At 43.6% G+C, this 25,006-nt stretch overlaps 1 protein-coding gene across 5 annotated transcripts in view; it reads left to right on the top strand.

Moving 5' to 3' along the window:
* nAChRalpha5 (nicotinic Acetylcholine Receptor alpha5) overlaps positions 1-25,006 on the top strand; it is a 62,298-nt gene that overhangs the window by 18,453 nt on the left and 18,839 nt on the right. For all 5 annotated transcript variants that reach the window (XM_033379412.1, XM_015181307.2, XM_033379411.1 and 2 more), the window contains exons 3-4: positions 7,539-9,248; positions 15,993-16,132. In XM_033379412.1, the coding sequence (XP_033235303.1) occupies positions 8,303-9,248; positions 15,993-16,132 (1,086 nt within the window). In that variant the 5' untranslated portion in view covers positions 7,539-8,302. The remainder of the gene's footprint in view (positions 1-7,538; positions 9,249-15,992; positions 16,133-25,006) is intronic.

A 25,006-nucleotide genomic window follows, 5' to 3' on the forward strand; every position in this document is an offset into this window, starting at 1 on the left:
TATATTTTTCGCATTCACCGACATTGCTCCGGCTCCTGCCCCTGCCTTTTGCCCATCTTCCAGCTCATTTGCCGCTTCGACGACAAAATTTCAGTTTTCAGTACGTTAATGTGCAGTGGGTTAGGATAAGGTGACTGAGGGGTTGAGGAGGTTGGGAGGTTGGGTGGTGTTAGAGGACGGATGGGAGGTATGAGGTGGATGTGCTTTAAGTGCCACTGAGATTGTGTGTGGGAGGACAGGCGGAGGGCCTGAGCGGGGTGTCAGCTCATTGGAAATATGGGTCAAGTTGTTGCCGTCTGTGCTAAAAATGCAGTCGCCGTCGCAGTCAGCGTCCGGGTGAGCGTGAGCGTCGTCCAAATGGCAATAATTGCTGTGGCGCATTAAGGGTTAATCCTATCGCCTCGTTCCGGGCAGGATATCGTATATTGGAATGGAATGCTCGTACAGCTCCTTTGTTCTGTTTGCTCTGGAGTGGCCCCCAAGTTAATCGCCCCAAAATGATTCTTATTTATTGTTGAAGCTCATTGGAATTTATATTGTATTAAAAATGTTTAATGGCTGCTGTGTTCTATAAGCGACCGTCTGAGTATGTGTGCGTATAAGTGTTGGTCAGTGGGTCGGTCTTTAATCCGCATACAGCCACAAATAAAATAGCTCTATTTATGCCGATGCGATTGCTGCTCAGTTTCGGTTTACAATTTGATTGCTTATTAAACGAACCGATGAAAAAATGTGGGAAAATTGCAAAATGTAATTACCTAAATAAATAATTCTCTGTTCCAATTGAAAAATTAATTAGCTATTTAATTTGGGTTAATTTTGATCAGGCTGGTTTTTTATTTAATTAAATCAATTCAGATCAAATATTTCACTATGGACGGTTACAAAATAGTTTATTTGTTCTTTAAAAAAAATTTAAATTTGGTTAAAAATGTTTGTTGTTTTGTTTTTTTTTTGTTAATAAATATTGTTCATGTAAATAATAAAATATAGCTAGAAACTTACTTTTTGAGATATACGTTTTATAGTGAGGTTACTCTAGCGTTAATAGTCTCTGAGATTTGTGGATGCCCCAGATTTTCGTCCTTTGCGGGGGCGGAAAGGGGTGTGGCGAAATTTTGAAACAAAACGGTCAAGGTCCGATATCACAGGAGTGTGGATAAAAAATTTGGTTGCTCTAGTTCTTATGGGTTCTGAGATCCTTGAACTCATATTTTGCAATTGGCAAATCCGACCATGAAACCTGTGTGTTAGAGAGAGACAGAGCGAGAACGAATGAAATTGTTTTCTTGATTCTATAATAATTATACGATCTGGCTTAGAGTTTGCGGACAGACAGACAGGGCTCAATCGACTCGGCTATTGATGCTGATCAAAAATATATATACCTTATGGGGTCGGAAACGACTCCTTCTGGACGTTACACACATCCATTTTCACCACAAATCTAATATACCCCAATACTCATTTTGAGTATCGGGTATAAAAAAACGAGGGGAACGTTGTGAGTTGCTGCGGAGACCGCAACTCTACATTGATTTTCTGTCGACTCTTTGTCGTGTCGTTTAATATTCGCGGCGTCTGCCGGAGGAGAGCCATACTGACTACGTATCGGGAATAAATGCAGAGTAACTCACAACGATCCCCCTCGTTCTATCTGCATTTATGTATATCTCAACCCATCCATGGTCTACAATTATCTTTTTAAAGCTGGCCAAGTGATGGGTGAGAAATGGGAACCTCCTCTTTTGATTTTGTCGGGCTATCGAATGGACTATTAAGGATTGTATTAGCCATATTTTATGGGGATTCGGTTACGGCAAACGCCGTTGGACCTGCAGCAACACTAATTTGGTAAATCACAATCTGGCGAAGTGTTTCTTGGGGGTTGCTGTGATGAAAGGGGTGGAAGAGCTAACCGTTTCGTAGTCGTGGCCGTCTTTGTATGTGAGAACGAGTATGAGTGTGCGTGTTGTGTTGTACGGACTTCTGGCCATAATGGGCATGTAATTTATTTTTGGTTCTGGACATTCTATATTTCGTCGAATGGGCCATGTTAAATGCCAAGCTGTGTTGTTGTTCACGCAGTTTCCGAACGCTCCAAAAGGGATGTTGAGACAACCTTTTGTTGGTCTTTTCTTTTATTTTATTGTTAAAAAATCGCTTGCTTTATTATATTTCGGTCGCCTTTTTCTATTTTTCTGGCCTGTCCGTGGTCGTGTTGGTCAGAAAAGTTGGGCTTTTATGATTTTTATGTAGTTTCATCTGAGATGCCCTGGTGCGTGGAAAGGGTGCTGTGCTCTGCTGTAGTTGCTCCTGCTCCTGTTCATCCAGTGATGTGTCCTGTGGAATGGGTTAGTTGTCTTCGGGTCGGGTTCGCTAGGTTCATACTACTATGGTATGGTATGGCCCATTAAATTGGCCATATTTTCTGCTCATAAGCAGACGCTGGCATAGCATAGTTTATGTTTCGATTGCAGATCCTTTGGGTCCTTCCCCTCCTCCTCATTCCAACATATACATTCTGTTATGTTGAAAATTCTTGCTCAATGAGTTGGAAGCATATATGTACTAGGGTGTGGCTTTCTTTTGGGTGGAACTTCTTTTGTGGAAGGGTTAAAGGAACTTTAACAAATGAAAGAGATATTCGCATCATATCCAGAAACATACAATTTTTGTTTACCTATTTATAAGAGTTGTTAATCTTGATTAAGACGTCAAAAATAACGTTACTTATATTTTAGCTGCTCCGTCTGCGATACCACATTTCTGTAATTTCTTTATCGATTACTTTGGAGTCTCTTGAAAGTGGGACTAACCCTGTTTTAATCTTTTAGCCCCACCATTTTTCGACTTGCTTTAAGTTAATCCTTCTGTATTGCCGCTTGGCATGCCTGCTCCCAAAAGATTCCTGATTCTTTTTTAACACTCAGGGAGTCCAGGGACTTGCTCTGCATCTGCTTCGATTCCAATTCAATTTCCTTTCCGAAGAGGAACATTTTAAAGTGATGAATTGCATTGCCAGTCCCAGTGGCAGTTGCAAGTGCTGGCCGCTTGGAAAAGAAATAGTCTATTGAACTTTGACTTCGGCCCATGGTAATGTGGCGATGGTAAAGGGGATGGAGATCGGTATGGCATTTCTAGCGATCCTGGTCATGTTTGGCTTCGGTTTGCATTGTAAGTGCATATAAATTATTGTTTGAGCGGCAGGCAAAGGAAGTATGTTACAGTCGGGGCGGGATGCCGATGCCCCAACCAAGGCGTGGCACAACACGAGTGGGGCACCGGCATGTTCGAACGCCCTTACATGAACATATCTCGCATCTCCTAGCAACCTCATGAATATTTGTTGTTGTCGTTGTCGTTGTCGTTGTCGATGGTGTTCCCTGTCGTTGTTTGGTCCTCCCTTGTTGGTCCTCGCCCTCGCCTGGACAGCTCTCCCTATATGGTTCCCTATATGGCATTGTTGGTTGCATATTTATACATATATATTAAAAACTGGTAAACACTTTTGCCAAGCACATGCAGAGTGCCTTTGTCTGTGCTCCTCTGTCTCTCTCCATGTGTCGCCTGTCGGCAGGCAAACATAAATCATCCGTAGCCGGCGCATAAATAATAAATGCACACAGGCACTCTTATGCGTGGGATTCTCTATACATAGGTACTCGAGCATGCATATACATATGTGTATAAGTGTCTGGTGTAAGTTTATAATTATTTTCATTTTTGGCTTTAAAGTTTTATTCGCTCTCAGCGTTGTTCAACCATTATTCATTGGAAGGGACAAGTGATTTCCTAAGAAATTAAATACAAATTGGTCAGAAAATTCCCCAAACTTCGTAAATGGAGCTCAGAATCAATAAACTTGGGCATAGCCTTTTCTTTGCCAATTAATTATTGACTCCTGTGGTGGAAGATAAATCTTGCTCAAACAAAGGATTTTCAAATTAAAATATTATTGATAAAACGGACAATAAAGGTTAGGTCCCAGCTTACATTCAAATAATTTGCTTGTTACTTAAGCCATGTCAGTGGTTATGTGAGTTATTTCTGCATTGAAGGGTTTTAAATCTTGTAATCATTTAACGTTGGAATACTCTTTTGTGTTCATGGGAAAGCCTGTGAAAGCTGTTTTAAGACTTTGCGAAAAACATTGTCATGCCCGAGAATCCTTTATCGAAAATAAATACGGCCACTTCACAGTCGCTGGCTTAGCCGAGCGAAATGGGCACTAAATTCTTGTCACATGCAAAAGAAACCACTTGCAAACTCCTTCTCTCATCTCCTTGTTCCCTCAGAAAGAGCTCGCAGTTTGTCCTCAACTTTCAGCGGTTAGCCGGGAACGGGAAAAAAGAAAAGAGAATGCTGAAAAATGTTTCTCAAAATCCACTTGTACAAATATTAATTTTCCGGCATGGCGAAAACTGTCGCCAGCTCTCTCTCGGTCGCTGGCTCTGAAACAACACCAAACAGCATCCGAGGCAATGGCAGAGGAAGAGGCAGCCGAGAAAAAGTCTGGCCGAAACATGGCTGGGAACATTTTAGCACATTATTCTTATTTCCAGCCGCAGAATAAAAACTGCAATGGAATGGCTAGGAAGAGGGCAGCCAAGGCCGGGCAATGCTGGAAAAAAACAAATTCTTCTTTTCGCAAAACGAATTCATAATTCATTGAGCCAGCTGTGGGGCGATTTGGGGAGATGTGGGGAGGAGCTCGCTAGACCAAACCACACCAGGCGTTTGGTATCATTTACACCATTTCCATCTCTGGGCTCTTGCCCCAAACCCAAACGCAAGCCTAGCTCCACCTCCCTCCCTCCCGCTAGCAGGCAAAAACCATTTTTTGCTCTGTGCGCTGAAAATTAATTTGCTCACGCGCCAAACGGAAAAACTCCCCGGAACGGAATGGAACAGTCTCTCGAGTCCGAAAAAATGGTTTCATCTGCAATGCGACGCAAACAGTTGCCCATTTTCGCCCGTCCACCATTCGGCCACGCTTTGCCTCCATTTAAGCTGAACCCGCGTCTGAACTCGCTGGTCGTTCATTTTATGCGACGACCATCGCATAAATTTCATAAAATTTCATACATCAATACTGGCGGATGGCGTGTCGGATGGTGAGCGATGGGAAACGAGTGGGAAGCGGCCAAAATTGGTAAGGAAAATGCGAGAGAATTCTGCGGCTGGCTGGCACTTCAGATGATTAGACGGACCACAACTCGTCGAATATTTTACTGCGATTGCAATAAAAATCATTCGTTTGCCGTTGCCATTGTCCAAGTGGCGTACGCCCAATATTTCCATCAGGCAGCGAGCCAAGAAATAAACTTTCACCTACACTTGTACATTTGGGACCCTCGCCTTGCACCTCCTCGCATGTTGCAAGCATCATTTTTGAGTGGATTCGTTGTTGTGGCTGAAGCAAGTGACCCATAAAATGCCCCCCAATGCGCCGCCGACAACAGGCGCAACCTTCCTGTTGCTCCAGTCCCAGCATCTGTCCCTCGTCATCGCTTTATGCACACCATTTCTACATTTCTATACATTTTCCGGGCAGGGCTGGTTCAATTGCAGCTTAAACGCTGTTTTGTGCACTCCCTCGGACATTTTTGACAGCGATTTGTTTCAATGGGGAGCTATTTTTACCGACTGCTTTCTTGCCGAGAAATAGAAATTCAAATGGTGCATTTGCAGGAGTTGATAAAATAAACAAGAAAGGACATCCCTACATCTGGAAAAATATCATGCTACATGTACATGTATTGATATTACCATTTCAATTATTTTCTGAGTCAACAAATATTTTTGGAATGAAGGGATAAGATTTCTTGTTTAGCAAACGAATTTATGTGGCGTACTCGTGTGTTGGCAATGCTTTAAATGCAAAACATTTTTCCCGATTACATGTCAAAACAGCAAACCCTTGCCAGCAGCCAGGACAAAATGCAGAAAAACTATTTCAATTTTTTCACTTCAAATGGCACTGACAGCTGAGAACTGAACTTTGACAGGAAAGCAAACAAACCCAGAGGGAAGCAGCGCACAGAGGCAGGGCTTGAATGGGGATCAGATATGGGAATGGTTCCATTCGAATTCTCGTATTCTGTGCATTTATTGTCTCCCTCTCGGACAGGCAGGAGGCCAGGCAGGCAGGCAGACAGGCGTATTTTTAGAGAGTTACCAAAAACGGTTGCAATATCAAAGGCAGCAAAACCAATTGACATTCGGACTGCTCTCAGACTTGGTCCTCTGCCACTTGTGCCCGGAGCTTGGCAAAAGTAATTGCGTGGCACCAGTTTGATTGTCTTTTTCTGAGGGACACTTTTCTTATGCAAAAACTTTCGAATGCAAAATGCACAGAACCAGAATCGAACAACTTTTGACATAAATATGCATAACCCTCTTTGGTCTGGTCTGAGGTCTCGTCTGTGGTCCGAAACTTAACAGGACATGCCATAAATGTCCCGCACATGTCCGTCAACGTCAGAAGTGGAGGCTCAAACCCTGTCTTTCTTGGCATTTGCATTTTGCATCCTGTAGTCCTGCAGCTGCTCGGCCACAAGCAGGGATACACTTGTGTATTTATCGTTTTGCATACGCATTACTTATTAAGGCTGCCAGAGAGCGTTGGCCGGGGAACTTGCTGCGGAGTGGAGAGGGAGAGGCTGTGGAATCACTGCAGCATTGTGTCTGGCATTAAGTAGGCCTCTCGGCCATTCAGGACTTCGAACAACAGAACGGAACAACGGCAGGAGCAACAGCCTCCTCACTGTTCCGGCAGCTGGGCAAATTCCTACGAGTGATTAGCATGCAAAATGTTTGGGGTTTACTGTTGCAGCAAAACTAATTAGTTTGAGTAATTGAAACTTGAATTCGTACAGTTGCCTTGTGGATCTTCCTCCTTTTCGCCCATATACTTCCAGTGGCTTACTGCAGTTGCATTTCGTAATTGTTGATTCAGACTTTGGTTTCCTTCCTTGTGATGGTGGGATGGCGATATAATCTGATGGAGATAAATTGAGATAGCAGATGCTCGGGGGCAAATGCTCGATGAGAGAAGTTAAAGAGCTGCAGAAAATGACAATAGAGATTGAACTGCTAATGAAGCTGGGCCTGGGATTAAACATTCAATAAATATTCATATTGAATGTCTGTAATCTGTGAATCTTCCACGATGTGGGATGCTTTAAGGTCCATTTAATTGAATTTTGTCAGACTGAGAGATGAAACACGTAGTTAAAGTTTGATTAATGTTACTAACTATTTCTGTTTGTCTGCTTTTAAATTTAAAAAGGAAGGAGTAACTAATAAATAGGGATGTGAATTGAGTTAAGAGACATTTCGGTAGCAGATAATCACTTCTGGCACACTAAGAAAAGATAATAAAGATATCGATGGGTATATCAACAGGGTTCAATTTAAAATAACACAATAAATAATAAGAGCCTATGCTGAATTGCTTTTGATTATAAATGAATATATATTCCTGAAGAAGCAATGGTTTTAACATTTCACCTTTCATCTTTTGCTCGTTGCAGCCACAAATTTTGGGACACAGCACAGAGGAGCAACAGAGGAATAAAAGCAGTAAACCAAATGCTACGAAGCACTGCCATATACAAATACAAATACAAATACAACTGCAAGTGATTGCACGGCGAGGACTACCATTTGAATCGCTCGTCATTTATAACTAAGGACATACACAACTGTAGAATAAGAAGCAAATGAAGGAGAGGAAATTTTACAAAATCAGAGACTACAGACAAATGAGACGGAAAAAGTAACATTGGAAGAATAGAAACGGAAACAGCAACAAATTAGGAACTTGTTTTTAGAAAAATTCACAAAAAACACGAACAGATATGAAATAATAATAAACAAGACTCTCTGTCTACCACTTTTCCAGCCAAAGGAAAAGCAGAAGCACAAGCAAAAGCAAAAGCACGAAAACCGAAGCTGAAGTGTAAACTTTTATTATAGGCAAACAAAAGAAAAGAAAAGCAAAGAAAACGCTCTTAGGGTTGTAAAGGAAACGAGCAAACAAAAGGAGAGCCGTAATAAAATTGCAGTGGATGGCAAACAATAAAACGCATACTCGCCATATTGATAAAAGTGAAACGTTGAAAATCTCATAGTATTAGGTAGTGTTAAGGACAACCAAAGCGAACAAAGTCGGGGAAAATGTAAGCTGCAGCAGCTGGATAAGGCAGAAAATCCTAAAATTTAATTATTACAATCTAGCAGAAGGCAGTGGAAGGCAGACACATATCCGCTGGCAACAACCAACACGAGAGAGACTATGAAAAATGCACAACTGAAGCTGAGTGACGTTGACGATGACGAGCTGTGGCTGGCAGTTAGATTAGCACAGTGCAGCAGCAGCAGCACCACCAGCAGCAGCAGCAGCACCAGCAGCAGCAGCAGCACCAGCAGCAGCAGCAGCAGTAGCAGCATCAGCAGAAGCAGCAAGAACAACCAGCAACTTTCCCAACTGCAACTAAGGAGCTTAAGTACAAAACACTACAGCAATATTGCAGAGCAGCAGACGCGAGCAGCAGCACGGCAGCAGCAAAATGTAGCCTGCAACGCGAGCAACAATGGACAGCAACAGTCGCTAGGCAGCAACATGTTGTCGCCACAGGCAGCAGCTGCAGCGCCAGCAGTGGCAGCAGCATCAGGAGCATCAACAAAAGAAACAGTTTCTAGCGGCAATCATGCAACAACACAACAACAGACAAACATAAGACTGTGCGCACGCAAGCGACAAAGGATGCGTCGGCGACGAAAAAGAAAACCAGAAACAGCAGCAGCAGCGTCAGCAGCAGCAGTTGCAACGGAATTCGAAACAGAAATAGTAGAAACATCTAGCAATATCAATATTAGCAACAATCTATGGCCGACAGAGACCTATATGCAGTACCGAAGCAGCAACAATCCATCAATAATACAGGACTTCTCGCCAGCAACATTCAGCTGCCTGCTGCAAGTGTGGCTCATGTCGCTGCAACAGAGAGCAGATGTGCTGCTCAGAGGGATCGTGACCAGCACCACCGCCATCATTTCCTACTTAAGCAGGATTGCACCACTGTTGAGAAGAAGAGGCAGACAGGGCAGCAACCAAAGCACCAGCACCAGCAGCAGCAGTAGCAGCAGCCACAGCCACAGCAGCAGCACGCAAATAATTAACGGACTTAATAAACACTCATGGATATTTTTATTGATATATTTGAATTTATCTGCTAAAGGTGAGTGCACTGGAAAAACCTATTCAATTTACAACAAGTGCTAGCACTTAAGTGAGTGGCATGCAACAGCAACATACCCACCCGTTCACCCGCCTGCAGTGGCAAGCAACAGTTGCCTCACAAGTCATTAACGTCGTCATTGTTTGGCAGCAGGAGCAACAGAGGCAGGCCCATAATGCACGCCGGCAACATATTGTCACTTTGACACATAAAACCACTCATGAGTGGGATGTGGGATATTTTGCGGGCCTACGAAGCTGTTGTCGCTGTCGTTGTCGTTGTCGTTGTCGTTCCTCTTGTTGATGCCATTGTTGCTTGTTAGTTGTGACATTTACGACAGCCTCAAGTGAAGCAACAACAGCCATCTCAGACCAGTCTATGCCACTTGAAAGCATTGAAGCGTCGTCTGTGCCTTAGGATGTTGTCGCTTTTTTGTCTCCCCCACTTTTGAAGTCCTTGTTCGGGGTTACCGCGTGGCGGTCCGTATTTGAAATGCTTCAAAGACCGTGTTGAACAAATGGGTTTGCATAAATGGTTTATGAAAAAGTAAACTCTCATTGACGCCAACGCCTACCACTTCAAATGTAAAACTAGCAACATAAAGCCTTAAATTGCCATCCATGTCATTTCCTGGCTAATTGAATAATATTTCTATTGTTAGTCGACCTACATTTTCAAGCCAAAACTATTTTTGATAACCAAGCAAAGCCATATTCCACAATGTGTGGCTGGGGCAAATGTTGCCATGCCATAAATACTTCCAGCAGGCATTTGATCCCCAGAAATTTCCCATCTCAAGTATCTGCAGTGCACCGCTCCGTGCATGCATGTGTGTGGCTTGGAAAATCTTTTCAATGGTTTCGTGTTTTTCCCTGCTCCAGGAGCTTACAAATTCTTTGTCACGGCAACAATACTTTAAGCAAGACAAGGACCAAGTTTGGCTACCGGCTCGAATGACTGCCATGCCATTAGAGAAACCAGCACCTGCCGAGGCTAGAGAGAGTTGTGAGAAGAGTGACTGCCACTTACACATATTGAGGTTATTAATGGCTGCCCATATGACTGGGGGAGAGAGAACGAGATTGAAAGTGTTGCCAATGTTTCAGCGCCTGCTTGGCACAAAGGCTGGCACCAAATAGCCGCTTGTGCGTGTCACGGCTTGCGTGCCAAGCTATGAAATCATAAATGCATACTGGCCACAGTGACTCCAGTGACAGCGACATGTGATTTACCCTATTCAGAGAGACGTTCTGTTAGGTTTTCAAATACATTTCGTTTTCTCTCCTTAGCGGCCAAAGTTTTTCTATCAGAAAGTATTTTTTGAACCACTGTGCTGAATGCATGTGGGGTCTTTGTGTGCGGTCTGGCAACGTCTTTGTCTTTACAGTCGAAGTCGTTTCATTCCCCCTCCTTTGGCTGTCTGTCGCTTTGGCTTTGAGTTCATGTTTCATGCAGCACTAACAGCCATAGCCACAGCAACAGCAAAAGCAACAGAAGTTTCAACAACAATTGCCGTCGGTCCGAATGCGTGTGCATGTTTATGATTTTATGGCAGCACTTCCGTTTCCGCCCTGGCAATATTGTACAGACTGCTTTTCCCTCTCTCCCCCCATGGCTGCCATCGCTAATCAGATTTAAACTTTGAACAACGTCAACGTTGCTTACACCAGCAGCATGTGTGACTGTGTGTCCGTACCGTATCCGTGTGGTTGTTAGTGTACTTGTATTCATGAGTGTGTTGAGTATGCGCTTGGTCCTATGACATCGTTCATACGCCCGGTTGGCCAGCCAAGTGCCCCTCTGCATTCCCTTGTTTCCCCCGCTCTCTCCCTCTCTGATTCTCTTTTTTGCTCTCTGGTCATGTTTTGTAAGTATGACATTTATTGCTACGGAAAGGCTTTTGGCATGCTTCAAGAATTCAAGACTTTTGCGTATTTGACAGGGTTTCGGCCCCACTCCTTGGCCCCATGCCATACGTTGCCATCCCATCAACGGGAGATGACTAAGTTGATTTTATTTCTGTTTCGATAACGAACAAGGGCATGATGAAGTCGGCGAAAGTAGTCAGTTTATAAAAAGAAAATATTAATAATCCCAAACGTACTCATACGTTAAAGGTAAAAAGTCGTATTTTCAGGTTGTGTGCTCAACGAAAATAGACAAAGAGTCCACACCCACTTCAGGCGATTTATATTTATATGTTTGCAGGGGCCCTCAGTGCCTCTATCGAGGACTAGGAAAAGCCTACGACGAACCCACTCCGTGAGATATTCTCATGGATTATTGAAAAACTTTCGCAAATGTCAACTCCCCCTCAGATCTATCAATCTATATATCCAGACATGTCGGCTCGCATACGATAAATGTCACAAGTTCCCTTCCATCATTAGCTAAAGGGTTGTACAAGAAAGAAAAACACAATGTCATGCCTGCCATTTGCATTATGGAGCACACGCACTCGGCCACACGAGCCCGAGCGTGAGACAGATGATGGGCCCATCATCCAAATACAAATAATCCCCCAGCCCATCCCCACTCCACCTCAAACGCATTACAAAGGATCCGGATCAGGGGTGGGATGATAAAGGGGGAGGAATGTTGCCTGGACTAAAATCAATCATCAAATACGATAGCATTCATAATTTTCAATAGTGGACACAAGGAATTTTGATTGATGGCTCTGCCGGAGTTGCCGGCAATGCCAGGGCCTGTTGGAAAGCTTCTCTATGTGAGAAGTATCCACTCTCCTATCCGTCCATCTCTTCATCGATTTGTTTCATTTTTTAAGCCTACTCTTGTCTCAGGTTATACTCCATCTTCTTCATCCCTATAGCAAAATAAAAAAAAAAAGAAAAACTGGAAAGAGGAAAGAGGAAAACAAGAAAGTCATAAGCAATTAAATGCTTTCCCAGCAGCCAGACCCCATCCAATTAAGGGCAGCTATACCGGTACGGGTGTGGGTTATGGGGATGTATAGGATGGAATGCTGTAGAGCGAGAGATTTGTGGGGGAGGGTTAGAGCAGTAACCCGTTTCCCTTGTTGTTGTTGGAATTTTTATTGCATAATTTAAGCTTTGAATGGTTAGGCGTCACCTTGGAGCTATTAAAATGTTCGCTTCTCCGGTTTCTGGTCCGTGCCCTCTGTCTCGTGCTCTATACTCCCTCTACGGCCATTAGCAGGTGCGGCGCCCCAACCAAAGTGGGTTCCAGCAGGAATAAAAGTCAGGGCAGACAGCCGTCAGGCTTCATATTTTTCCCCATCTCTTTATCTCTTTGGCTGCTTTTCTCCGAGCATCATTTTGTATTGGCTTTTGCGGGCTTAAGTGGTTTGGCGCCGCGTCAGTTTCCGTTTTGCTTTCAATTTTTAATATCGGCGGCCAGCCCGAGCCGAAATATTTCTCCAGTAGGTATATACTCGTATGCCTACTCTCACGTGGTATGCTTCGGATATGGCTTATGAGGAGAATACTGATATAGAGTAGAGTAGAGAAGGGAAATGGGCGAAGGGATGCCTATACGTCCGTTTGGTTGCCATTCGATGTTGTGGTCGTTCAAAGGAGAGTGTATGCCTTTTGAAAACGTGAAAAACTCTCATACAAATTTTTAGGAAATAGTTTTGTACAGAGTGTGTAATTTTTCAGTTTGCTCTTATACAAAGATTACCTATAACTTAAGAAATTTCTTGGCATTTACGAGGGGTTTTTTTTGCTCAATTCGATTTGGAATAAAACTCACTCTTTAGCGATTCCAAATATAAACTTTGTATAGACAGCTGCTTATGCTAAAAATATGTACATATACCACAAGTTATTCACGATTAGGAAGAATAACAATCTTTATGCTATAAAGATGGGGTTCAATGCGCTGTAATATGTCGGTTATCCCTAAGTTGAAGTCCGAATTGGAGAGTATCAGCATTTCTGATATCTACGAAGCCAAGAAATAACACACTACTTATTTCTCTCTTTCGGCAATTTGAACTTTTCTTCGTTTCGTGGAGAAGTCGGCCAATTTCAGGTCCTTGTTATTGCTATTTTCGTTGCTGACGTTGCTGTTGCTCTGCGTGTGTATTCGGGCAGCTGCATTTTCTAACCAATTTTGGTCGGTTTTTATTTTGAACATTAAATTTCACGCCACCCCATGCCATGCGGTGGCTTTGGCATAGTCCGCGTCGACGTCGGAGTCCAAAGCTTCAGCTGTTGCCGTGCTTCCCACTAGCTGTTTCTCTCTGTCGTCCCTGCGGCTGTCTCTGTCTGGCCCAGGACTTGACTTGGCTTTGTGAAATAGCAATTACTTTTTCATGCTCCACTGCAATAAAATTGCAATTTTATGCGGCCTGCCGACAACAACAGCAGCAGCACCACCAGCGGCAGCGGCAGCGGCAACGGCAACGGTAAAAAAGCGAAGAAAAATAACGAAACGGAAGTGCAGCCATTGAAAAGGCATTTCGAAATGTCAGAAGTCTACCCCGAAACGGAGGGAGGTAGATAGAGAGACAGAGAGAAGCGAGAATGATAGGTTGAGGTGGAGGCCAAGTTGAAGATGATGGCCACAAAAATGGAAAGTTAATGACTCCCGACATTGTCCATGTGAGCTATTAACGAGCGTCCTTCAGAGGAGGCGGTAAGGAGGCACACTTTAAGGGACCATTTTCGGGTGACTTCGGTATGTTTATTTATCAACGAAGTTTCCTGAAAACTGTGGCAGTACGAAAAAGTTAGTCCGTTTGCTTTTGGATGGTCCATGGGATGTTTCTAGATTTTTTTTATGGTTTTCGATGGTGCACACAACAAAGAAATATTGAAACAAAAGTCTCGTCTTGGGCTGACGCAACCAAAAGTCGGCAAAAGTGTCCTTTGTGCTCAGCTACAATGAAAGTGCCCCAGAGCTCCTGATTCTCTATCCGTATCTTCCCCGCCTTCCTCGCCTTCCTCGCCTTCCTCGCCTTCCTCGCCTTCCTCGCCTTCCCCGCTTTCCTCGCTTTCCCCGCTTTCTCTGTTCTCTCGCTCATCCTCATATTTGTTTTATTATCACATTCATTTTGACACTTCATCAGACGTTGCCCTGTTTTTTTGTGTGTGTTCTGTTTTTTTGTCTCTTTCTGGGTCCTCTGTTGCACTCCTGTTGCTTTGTGCTCGCATCTCATTCATTTTTCCTTTCGCTATGCGTTGGTGTCAATGCTTTGCCTTCAAGGCCCAGTTAGGTGCCCTGCCCCTGTCCCTGCCGCTGCCCCTCCCCCTACCTCATTGTTGGCCCGTGCTCGTTAGCTGCAGTTTTTCTCTACTTTTCCTTTTGCCTGCAGGCTCGTCATTTTGTTTTAATATTAAATGAACAAGGAAGAGAGCGTGAAAAGCGAATGAAATATGCAAAAACGTAGAAGAAAGTAGGCAAGCAGTAACAGAAGCAGCAGGGAGAGGGGGAGATAGAGAGAGAGAGAAAAGACTAAAGACAAATTAAAACTAAAAAATTCATGTGCATAATTCTTAAATGCTGCTCATTTTGTATGCAAATCTTTTGGGTTAAGCGAGGTTAAGCTTCTAAAAAAAAGGGAAAAGTTTTCCATGTAAAACAGAAACTTTGCTGTCAGCAGAAAGGAAGCCCCTGGAAGACAAGAGCACCCCACCAAAAGCTGGAATTGAATTAAACCTCACTTCAGTTTAATGAAATGTTCTATGCAGGAGAGTAAATCAATCTGCGATCAATTCAATTTTCAAGAACTTCCAGAATTGCAATTGTCCGAGACTATTTTCCCATCGGAAGCTATTTTCACATGAACTGCATTCGTGCATTCCCAATCGCACAGTTCAATAAATCCTCGAACTTATAGCTACTTAGTGTCTGCTTATTGTGTGGGCTGAAAGGGAGGTGGCAGGATGGCAGCATTGGTGGGGATGGGGAGCACCCTTAAGAAATTATTAAATTGAGAGGCAAAGAGCAAGCAAGCAAGCAAGTTTGCTCCTTCTTCTCATCTACTTTCATGTGTTGTTGTAGTTGGCGTTGTAGTTTCTTCTGTAGTCCACATTCATGCATAAATAATTCTCCGATAACGATGCGCATATGTCTTTCTCTACTCCTACAATTGTGCATATACATACATATGAATATATGTGTATATGTATTCCTCTATGTGCGTATCTGTGTGAGGCAATCTATTATCGCCAGGGAAAAACGCTCCAAGAAAATTTGTATGTGAAAAACTTTTGCTCAATAAAAGTTTCCTTTTGTTATGCGACTGCCAGAGAACAATAGAGTCACATAGAGAGAAAAATAGGGGACAGGGACATGACCTGGCAAAGGGAGAGAGAAGGACATCTTACATATGTATGTCTGCTGGCAAAAAGGACAACCGAAACGCAAACTTTCTGCCATCCTTTCAGAATTCTGGTTCTACTGTTGCCTTTCCAATTCAACGCCGAATGCGCAACCCGCATGCACACACAAGACCAGAATCCACACTCAAGCCCAGGACCAATACCAGAACCATGAACGGGTCCGAGACACAGACGTCAAGCGATCCAAGACCATGGATCCAGACCAAGGAACAAGTTGCAAAAACCAAGAACTCGTAAACTTTCGCATATCAATAAATTTAGTTTCTGCAACTCCTGCCCTGCCGTGGCCTCCCCCACATGAATTATTGATGTTGATTTGCGGCGCTTCTATGAAATGGCAAACATTTGCAGTGATCCTTTTTCCTTGTCCTGAAAAGTTTCATATACTAATTCCTTTTTTATTTACTTACAGTTTGCCTAGCAGGATATCATGAAAAGAGACTGTTACATGATCTTTTGGATCCTTATAATACACTAGAACGTCCCGTTCTCAATGAATCGGACCCGTTACAATTAAGCTTTGGTTTAACTTTAATGCAAATTATTGATGTGGTAAGTAGCAAATATAATTGTCTATATCTATAACATGTTTTAAATGTTTGTTCGAGTATAACTAACTCATTCATAAATATAATTCCGAAGGAAACCGCACCAAGTACGAGTTATCTGCCCCGGGCAATATGCTTTGGCATCATTATTTGAAACTCGTCTGAACGCTAACAATATTCGGTTCGTTCTGTGAAACCTAAGGGTACACAAGACCTGTCAAGATGTTATCATTCAGTGTTGTCTGCACAAAGTAATATGATTGAATTGAGTAAGAAATAATTATTCTTTAAAAACTTTAACTCGGCACGGGAAGGACTGTGTACATAACTCGTATATGTTCCCATCCAAAGTACAAATATCCAGAGGAATTGCTACAGTATAGCAGCAGGACGTTTAAATTACTCAATGCATTTTAGGACTTAATTTCCACTCTCAGTTTCAGTGTGTACCCGCTTTTTAAGAATACGCCTTAAAGTATGCACCAAGTTTTCACAAAACAGAATCCCTGATGACACAATTTCTTTTTGTATAAAAAGTGAATTGCCAAGAAAGTGAAATTTTAATTATTTGCCCGAGAGAAACCCACACCACCCACAGGCACACACTGCCACACAGCCACACATTGCCACATGCACCTGCACCTGCACCTGCATATACGCTTGCACCTGTGTCCTGTCTGTTGGCTGTTCCTTGAATGGCAGCTGGCGTTTCTTTCCGCAGCACCTCTGGCCTATATACAAACAGGACATACATATCCTGCCTGACTGGCACTGTCGAGAAAATTACATGCAACGTCATGTGGCACGTGCGGTGTTTGACTCATTCTCACCTTTAAGGGGGTGGCCGCCGCCGCCTGCATTCATCAGTTGAAAAAACTTTTCTGCAACTCACAATTGCGGAGAGGCCAACAAGAGAGCGGTGGAAAACGGACAACTCCGGGAGAGAAAGAGAGTAGGCAATGGGTGGGAGGGAAAAAGGTGAACACTGTTAGAAAAGTCCAAGCGAGGCGTTTGCCTTTGTTAGCGAGACAACCTCAATTCATATTAGATCTGCATTGCATTTGGATGTTGGATGGTGTGTATCTGAGTGAGAGTTGTTTGTTTGGCTCTGCCTCTGCCAGGGCCTGCGAGTCCGCACAAAGTTTGGATCCAGCGAAATGGAGCGCACAAACAAAAGACTCTCACTCCCACTCACACCCACTCACACCCACTCATATGAGGCATGAAAAGAAACACAGCAACCAGCTGAAAGCTGAACGACTGCTTCTGGCATACGTAGCAGAAGTAAAAAAGCAGCGGGAATGAAATAAAAATGAAAACCATCCCAGACGCTAGAACACTGCGCATTCAGTGACGCGCTAAAAGTCACACAACAAATGCAAACAGCGAAAGAGCATTTGCGAGTACGCTGAGAGAAATCAGGATACTTCGCAGCGGTCACTGAGCCTCTAATCCATGTTTAAGGACTATTCTGTGACTGTTTATACACAGCACTAAATTCGAATATTACTTGCAAGTGTTTGATGTTGCTTTTAGTAAATTGCTTTAAGTAAATTTATGTTTGACATAATTTTTCTGTCCCAATTAACAAATGAGGTATTAACATGACCAACTTCCTCCGAGTACAATTTGACTTTTTGCTCCGATAGATTGTGAAATAAGGGTGTTTTTCTGATTTAATAAAACGACAAGTTAGGTTTTGGGAGAACACGAGCACGAATATCCTCTGATTTCTTTCAGTGCATTTACAATACTCTGAGCCCAGCACACTCGCACACACTTGGCATGCAAATAAAATGAATAAATAAAATTTGCACATGTGTTGTTCACACCTTCTGCCAAAACATATAAACCAGAGGGCTGGGGTGGGGACTCGTTTGGCAGAGTCGTGGGGCAGGGTGTGGGTAAAGCAATGAAGTACGACTGGCGCTGTGGCTGCTGCAAAATGAAGTTGAAAGAACAAACGGGCACAATGCGTCGCCAGTGCCAGCGCCACCGCCAGCGCCACCGCCACCGCCATCGCCACTGTCGTTTGTTGTTGCCACTGCTGGTGGCAGTAAAACTGCAGCACGCACACTTAAAGCGCAGTCGCAATTACATGAAACACCGGGACTGGGAACTGGGATCTGGAAACTGGCAACAGGGGGAGCATAAAAACCAGAATCGGGTCATTTGGGGAGCAAGTTGGGGAGGAAGTGGGCATTGGGTAGCAGTTATCACCTTTCGACGCAAGAAACGCGGTTTATGGGAACCGCAGTGAGCTGGGACATACTCAAATTTTTATTCGACTGTATAACTCGCGGGCTTAGATGTCGTGGCAATCAAATGTTGCTAATGCCTGACGGGAGCTCGTTATCGAGCGAAATTAGCTGCATATGGCGCGACAATGTGAGAGTCGCTATAATAAATGGTGAGAACTCCACCCTCTGCCAAGTCTGCGTCTGCCCGTTCAAGGATAATAGGGCAGAAAAGAGCGATTTCTCTCGGCCGCCGCTTAGCACACTTGGCAGCGTGGCGCAGTCAGTTGCAGGTTACTAATGCCATTAGTTTTCCTTTGGGAAATCGAAGCCTTTGACACTGGCAATATTTTAGCTGTTAAATGCAGGGGCTGCAGCTGCATTTGCATATTTTTTGTGACCTGCCGCAGCAGCAGCTGGGTCCCCAAGCAATTTAAAGATTTGGCACCTGCCATGACAGTCCATTCCCATTCCTAGTCCGCCCCCGAGTCCGGCAGCAGGATTCAATTCAGCTTCAATTCAATTTAAAATGGCGCAGGACACGCACACCGAGCAGAGGATGGAGAGCCCTTCGGCTTTCATCAATTTTACTTATCTACCAACGTCAACGTCAACTTCTTCGTCAGCCCCAGCTCCACCTGCAGCGAATTGAGAGGACCTTCTCCTCCATTACGGTTATCTGTCATGTTGCCAAATGAATCTGGCGACTAGGAGGGAAGCTGTTCAATCATGGACTCGAGCAACAATAGCAGGCTCATCTTAATCTAAACTTGGCATCTGAAATGCACTTTTATCGCATGTGATTTACATAGAGCCTCCCTCATAATTGCTCAGAGAGGAGGTCAACTGTGAAAAGGACTCCTTTTGCTTACACGAGTACTTCTATTCCAGAGTGTGGAAATTGCAGTTGAATATGTTTGAACTTATATGGTGTGACGGGTCTGGTTGGGCTCTTTGTTACGGGTATGGGTATGTGCCACGCCTGGCACCGAGATTAGAATGCAATCATGTTGCACTCTGCTTTAGCTTCTATTTTCTATTTCTGTTGGCGGAGCCATCAATGCTACCTGCGGCTGCATGCATTTTGTCTGCACAAACAGGACCCACACGCGGAGGAGATGGTTATGGACATGCTTGGCATACTTTTCAACGATTTCAATGCATTTTCGGCTGTGGTCTGTCGTTGGGTGGGAAACGGGGAATGGGGAATGAGAACTGGGGAAAGCTTCACAAACTTTCCCTTTGATTGATGTTGTTGCATGTTCAAATGACTCGACAAGAGTGTCTCTCCTCTTCCCGCTCTGTGGATAGAACTTTGTCAAATGGGAACACACTCACATATGCAAAGGAGGGCTGGCCGGAAGCTTTTCCTGTCCAATCCAGTGGATTGCTCGCTGGCTTGTGGTCGGCTTGTGGTAGAGCAGCACTTTGACCCACTAATGACTAACACTGTACCTTGGATGGAGTTCTAATTAACGGGAAAATGCTTCTGCTTAATTAATGGAAGAATGTTCCTCAATTCAAATTCAATTTTCTTTGGATATTAATTTGACAGCTTCATCAATTGATTAATGCTAAAGTTTTTATTATGAGTAGATTTCTTCAAACTTGAAACTAAATTTCTCCATGTTTTCCCTCTATGTTTCTATGAAAGTGCCTAATTATTTCTTGAATGGCTTTCCGTAATAACTTTAGACTGAATTCCTGCCAAATATAAATTGATGGGATTGCCTGCAAACTAAATGCAAGCTTAGAACGTATAATAACGTAAAATCGAAATTAATTAACTCGATGCGAGCCCTGAGTGCTCCGATACCGATGCAGACACACGTTCCCTTCGTTTGGTCAAAAGTGTTCGATTGGGCTTATGTATTCGAAGGATATACATATGTAAATTGCATATACTCGGGTGCGAGTAGATGTGGTCGTGGTCTCGGGGTAATGCCTTGTAAATATTTGCCGTCAGCTATCATTTTGATAATGGAGTTTCAAATGTTTGCCATTCATGCTCATAAACACATGTTGACGTGATGGAAAAGCCAACTTCGCCGAAAAGTCTGTTGCCGTGCTGGGGGGCGTCGATAAGCCGAGCCGAGCCGCCTTTAAAATGTGCAAACAGACACGCCCACACGCCCACACGCCAGCTTAATTGCACTTTGCGAGTGCGAGCAAGGCACGCACGGCCCCGAAAGCAAAATAACTTCTTGCACTCAGTTTCAATTAATTCCTGGTCTGCCAGCGAAGCGGAAGGAATGAATATAAAAGTGTTTTTTTTTTTAAATTAAATGCGCCGACTGAATGCAATCCCCACACTGAAGTATACTCCAGACTCCATACTCCATGGAGTGGAATGCATATTGAATGGCGCACAAAGATGGAAATAATGAGCACAATGATCGGGCCACTTAAGGGGTTCAAAGGGAAAGCTCTCTGCGAGTCAATACGAATATTTCGTAAGTATACAATTGCACAAATGCCATAAAGAACCTGAAGAAGGAGTGATAGTAAAGAATGTTACTTACCCTAAAATGAAATTTATTTTCCCCGAGGATAAAATGAAAATATGCTTTATCTGTTTGCATGGAGAGAAGGAGAATCTCTCGATTGGTAGTAAGAGGATCGATGCTGATCGATGATAAAAAAACATTTAGATAAGCGTTTGTACTGATATTCAGTTGCTTAACAAATAAACCAACTTTAAGGAGAGTCGCCGTACAATTTTTATAGATTGGATAGATTGGATCCAGTTGCAGGCTCTGGCTTCGAAATCGATTTGCTGGGTACGAAAATCTTCTTCATCGCAGTAACCGAATGAGCATACCTATGGCCTTCGCTGTAATCAGGCAGAATGACAAATGAAATGGGAATAATCGAAAGCCATGTTGAAAAAATGTGAAAGCAAAGAGGAGGAAAGCAATGGAAAACAAAGAGAGGATAGAGCAGCAGAAAGAAGCACTGAAGTTTCCCTTCGTGACCTCTGCTGAAGAAACCCCTAGAGTGGGAAGCTTCCGAGAGCCTCGGGTCGGGTCGGGTCGGGGAAAGTAAGAGTACAAATAAAACAACTCCCGGGCGCATTAATTAAAAAGGCGCAGACAAAGCGAGGCGTAGATTAATTGGCGTCAATGGGAGCCGAGCCGGCAAAAGAAGCGGCACAACAAGGAAACCGGCCCAGATACAGATAAGGGCCAAGACGCTAGGAGCAAGGAGCATGGAGCAACCGAAGGATGCGGTTGGGGGCTGGGTGGGTTGGGGCTCAGCCGTGGGGAAGTGATTAAGTAGATGCAGGCCGAGAGGGGGCTGGATATCAACGGATATCAGCGGAAAATGAGTAATGAAGTCGAGCTGGGGCAGCCATTTTTAATGCACACAGGACAATGAGAAACTAGGCCTCTGTCTGCGTCTGTGTATCACTGCATGTGTGTTTATGTATGTGTGGTGGGTCTGTGCGGAGTGTGCGAGTTTTGCGTGGGGAATGAGTTCAGTTTTATATAGCCGGTACTCGTAGAGTTTCACGGTGCATCAAATTCCTGCCCGTTTTAGAATCTCGGAGACCATGAAACGTATAGAGACAAAAACTGTTGGCACAGCCAGAGTAATCATAATTCCATTGGGTATATTCGTATGAGGGCTGCCTATATCTTTCCCGAGTAACGGGTATCTTATAGTCGAAGCTAGTCCAACATTGCCGCTCCGACTCGTTCTGTTTGGAGTTGCTTTTTTGAATTCCCCGAACTCTGCTGCTGTTGCTGTGGCTTCCCATGTCAATGAACTGACTCTGCCTCTGCCTCTGCCTCTGCCTATGGCTCTGTATCTGGATCTGTGTCTCTCTCTGTGCCTGCCTGTGCGTGTTTACGTACCACACATACACATGCTCGTATGAACGCCTCTCCTCTGTTGGTATGCATGAAAATATCCGCGTGCCGAAACTTGTCTTTGGCCTGGTCGAAGGCAGCACGGAGCAGCGCCAAAAATAAAAATTCTGCCGTTTGCTTTTTCTGCTCATTTAAAATTCAACAACTGCCGCTCATAGCTGCCATTTATTTATACTTCTCCTTTACCACAGACACAGATACTCATGCACAGACCGTCAGACACATACATATGGACAAATACTCACAACTCACAACTTGAATGCGAATAAGCTTCGTTATGTTCCTCTAAGAAAAAAACCAAAGGCAGCAAGCAACCACGCCTCTCCCTCCAGGCCATTCATCTCCTGACTTGGCCTGCAGGAGCACGCTGCAGGCTGCAACAGGAAGACAGCTAGACAGTTATGCAGCGACCGCCACAAAAAGGAGCCACCTTTTTCCTACTTCCGTATGCATTCGTCTGGCTCCGGCCCCCGTCTGCTCCGGCTCATGTCATAATTATGTACTTCCTCTAGAGGCATCACTGATTTGCTTAGACGTTTGCTCATCTTACATCTACATACATCACCACTAATTCTCTTCCTCTTATTCAATTACTAATCCTTACACACCTTTCTAGTAATTAGTACTAGTTCTCTTAGTAATTTTAGTGCTAATTTTCCTCGAATATTAGTCTAAAAGCTATTTTTCGTGAGAATATGTGCATGTATGTATGTGCATATGTACACCACGATTATATCACGCTTTTTGGAAACTTTGATACAAAATGGACAACCCCTTTAAGATTGTCCATTGTTTAATAACAATACATAAAGATGCATTTTAAAATATTTAAATTAAAATTAGAATATTTAAAATTAGAATAATTTGTTGTAAATTTGATTTTTAAGTGCATTTTAACCATTTTTGCGTTTATGTTAAACGATAGTCAGCAGCAAACCATTTTTGTTTATTAAACCAATCTAATAAGATATTTAAGGGCTAACTTTCAAATATTATAGTAATTTAAATTTGGGATCAGACCTTTATGAATACATTAGAGTATGATTAATTCGTTTTATCCTGCCCCAGGTCTCGTGCATTTTTATTTTTCATTTTAATTAAATTTTGTTCATTTTTGCTAGCACAGTTTTTTGCGGTTTCACCATTATAATTGTATGGAACATTTTTGTATTGCTGCAAATGAACATTCGCATATAAAATGCAAATTGGAATTGCAATTCAGGCTAGAGTGGGAGTGGGAGTGGGACTGGGAGTGACCGAAAAAGGAGCCCTACCTAACTAAGGATAAATTGTAAAGAGAAGCCATCGTACCGTTCCGCAGAGAGGAAGAGTCACCAGTTGATTGGGAGTGAATTCTTCGTCGCAGGCTTAAATATGAAATGAAAACGTACACTATATCTAAAATCAATCTACATGAAAAAGCAGGAAGTAGATTACAGCAAGCGAATTATTCTGCTTTTTCGCCTAACGAAACCCGAAGACCTAAGCACTCATTTCGTTTTCGTGGCCCGCTAAATGAATTACGGTGCTGGAAACCACCCGAAAATGCACTCCACGTGTAAGCCGACAAAATTAGTGCGCGTTAACAAAAACTCAATTTGTAAAAACGGAATTTTATTAGTCCCCTCTCGCTCAGTGCTCCGCCCTCGGCCCTCCAGGAGTACGAGCAGGAGCAGCAAATCCATGGCATACTTTTGGTCGTCCGGTATTTGTGTGTGTCAGTCGCAAAGTGCACCGCAGAAAAATATAAGTCTGTGTGTGAGTGTGGGCGAGGGGGCGGAGGAGGGGGGGGGGGGTGGGAGCAGAGGCAGCTGGCTGAAATGGACTCTGCTGCAGTCAAGTGCAATAATGTAATGGCTATATTTAGCCAGCCCAGAACAGAGACACGTCCCGTGTTTGCTCTTGCACTGCGTTATGACCACAATATTACCAAGTCCTGCCACGTCCCTCCTTTACAATGTTCTATTTGCCGCTGCTTCGATTTCCCCCTCCCCCACCCTTCCACAGTGCGGGTATCCACCAAAAAACATATTGACTCTGCTACGGCCCTGTGTCAGTGTGTGTGTCCTGTGTCCTGTTCCCTGTGTGTGCTTGGAGCAGTTGCTGTGGGTCGTGCAGCTAGCAATCGGTGGCTCCATTTCATCTCTACCGCATTTCTGTCGCACATTTGAGCCCATTTTGTGATTGCACTTGCACACTGACTAACGGAAATTGCTCGGCCAAAATATTTGTGCAATGTGATGCCGGTGCTCATCCCGAATATTCTCTGTTCTGCTCCGTTCCATTACACTCCGCTCCGCTCCGCTTCGTTTCGTTTCGTCCCTACGGCTCTCGACGCTCTTTGTTGGTTAAGCGCCAGAGATTTTGTTTTTCGCAGTTGTTTTCATTTCATTTTCATTTTAGCCAGCTTTTTGGAGTTGCTTTCCGTTGCTTTTGTTGTTGCCCGAGTGGACCATGAATATTTCAGGCATTTAATTGTAAATTACACAAACGCCTTGTGTGCAGTTGGTGAATTTTTTAAGAGCAGTTGGCCTGCTCCTGTTGTTGCCGCTGCTGGTTTTGTTGTAATGCGCGGATTTGGTTATTGGGGCGCATCCCAGGCGGCAGGTTGGTTAGATTGCATTTAAAAATGTAGCTCTCTGGATTAAAGTTCGCGAACAATTTGTCAGGCTTTTAGGCTTTTCATTTTCACGGCTCTACTGTTTGATGGAGCTTTGCAAAGAGATAGTTACATAATGGCAGACATAACGAAACAGGGTTTTATGGATA

The sequence above is a fragment of the Drosophila pseudoobscura genome, chromosome 4, assembly GCF_009870125.1.
Source record: "Drosophila pseudoobscura strain MV-25-SWS-2005 chromosome 4, UCI_Dpse_MV25, whole genome shotgun sequence".
In the NCBI taxonomy this organism is placed as follows: domain Eukaryota; kingdom Metazoa; phylum Arthropoda; class Insecta; order Diptera; family Drosophilidae; genus Drosophila; species Drosophila pseudoobscura.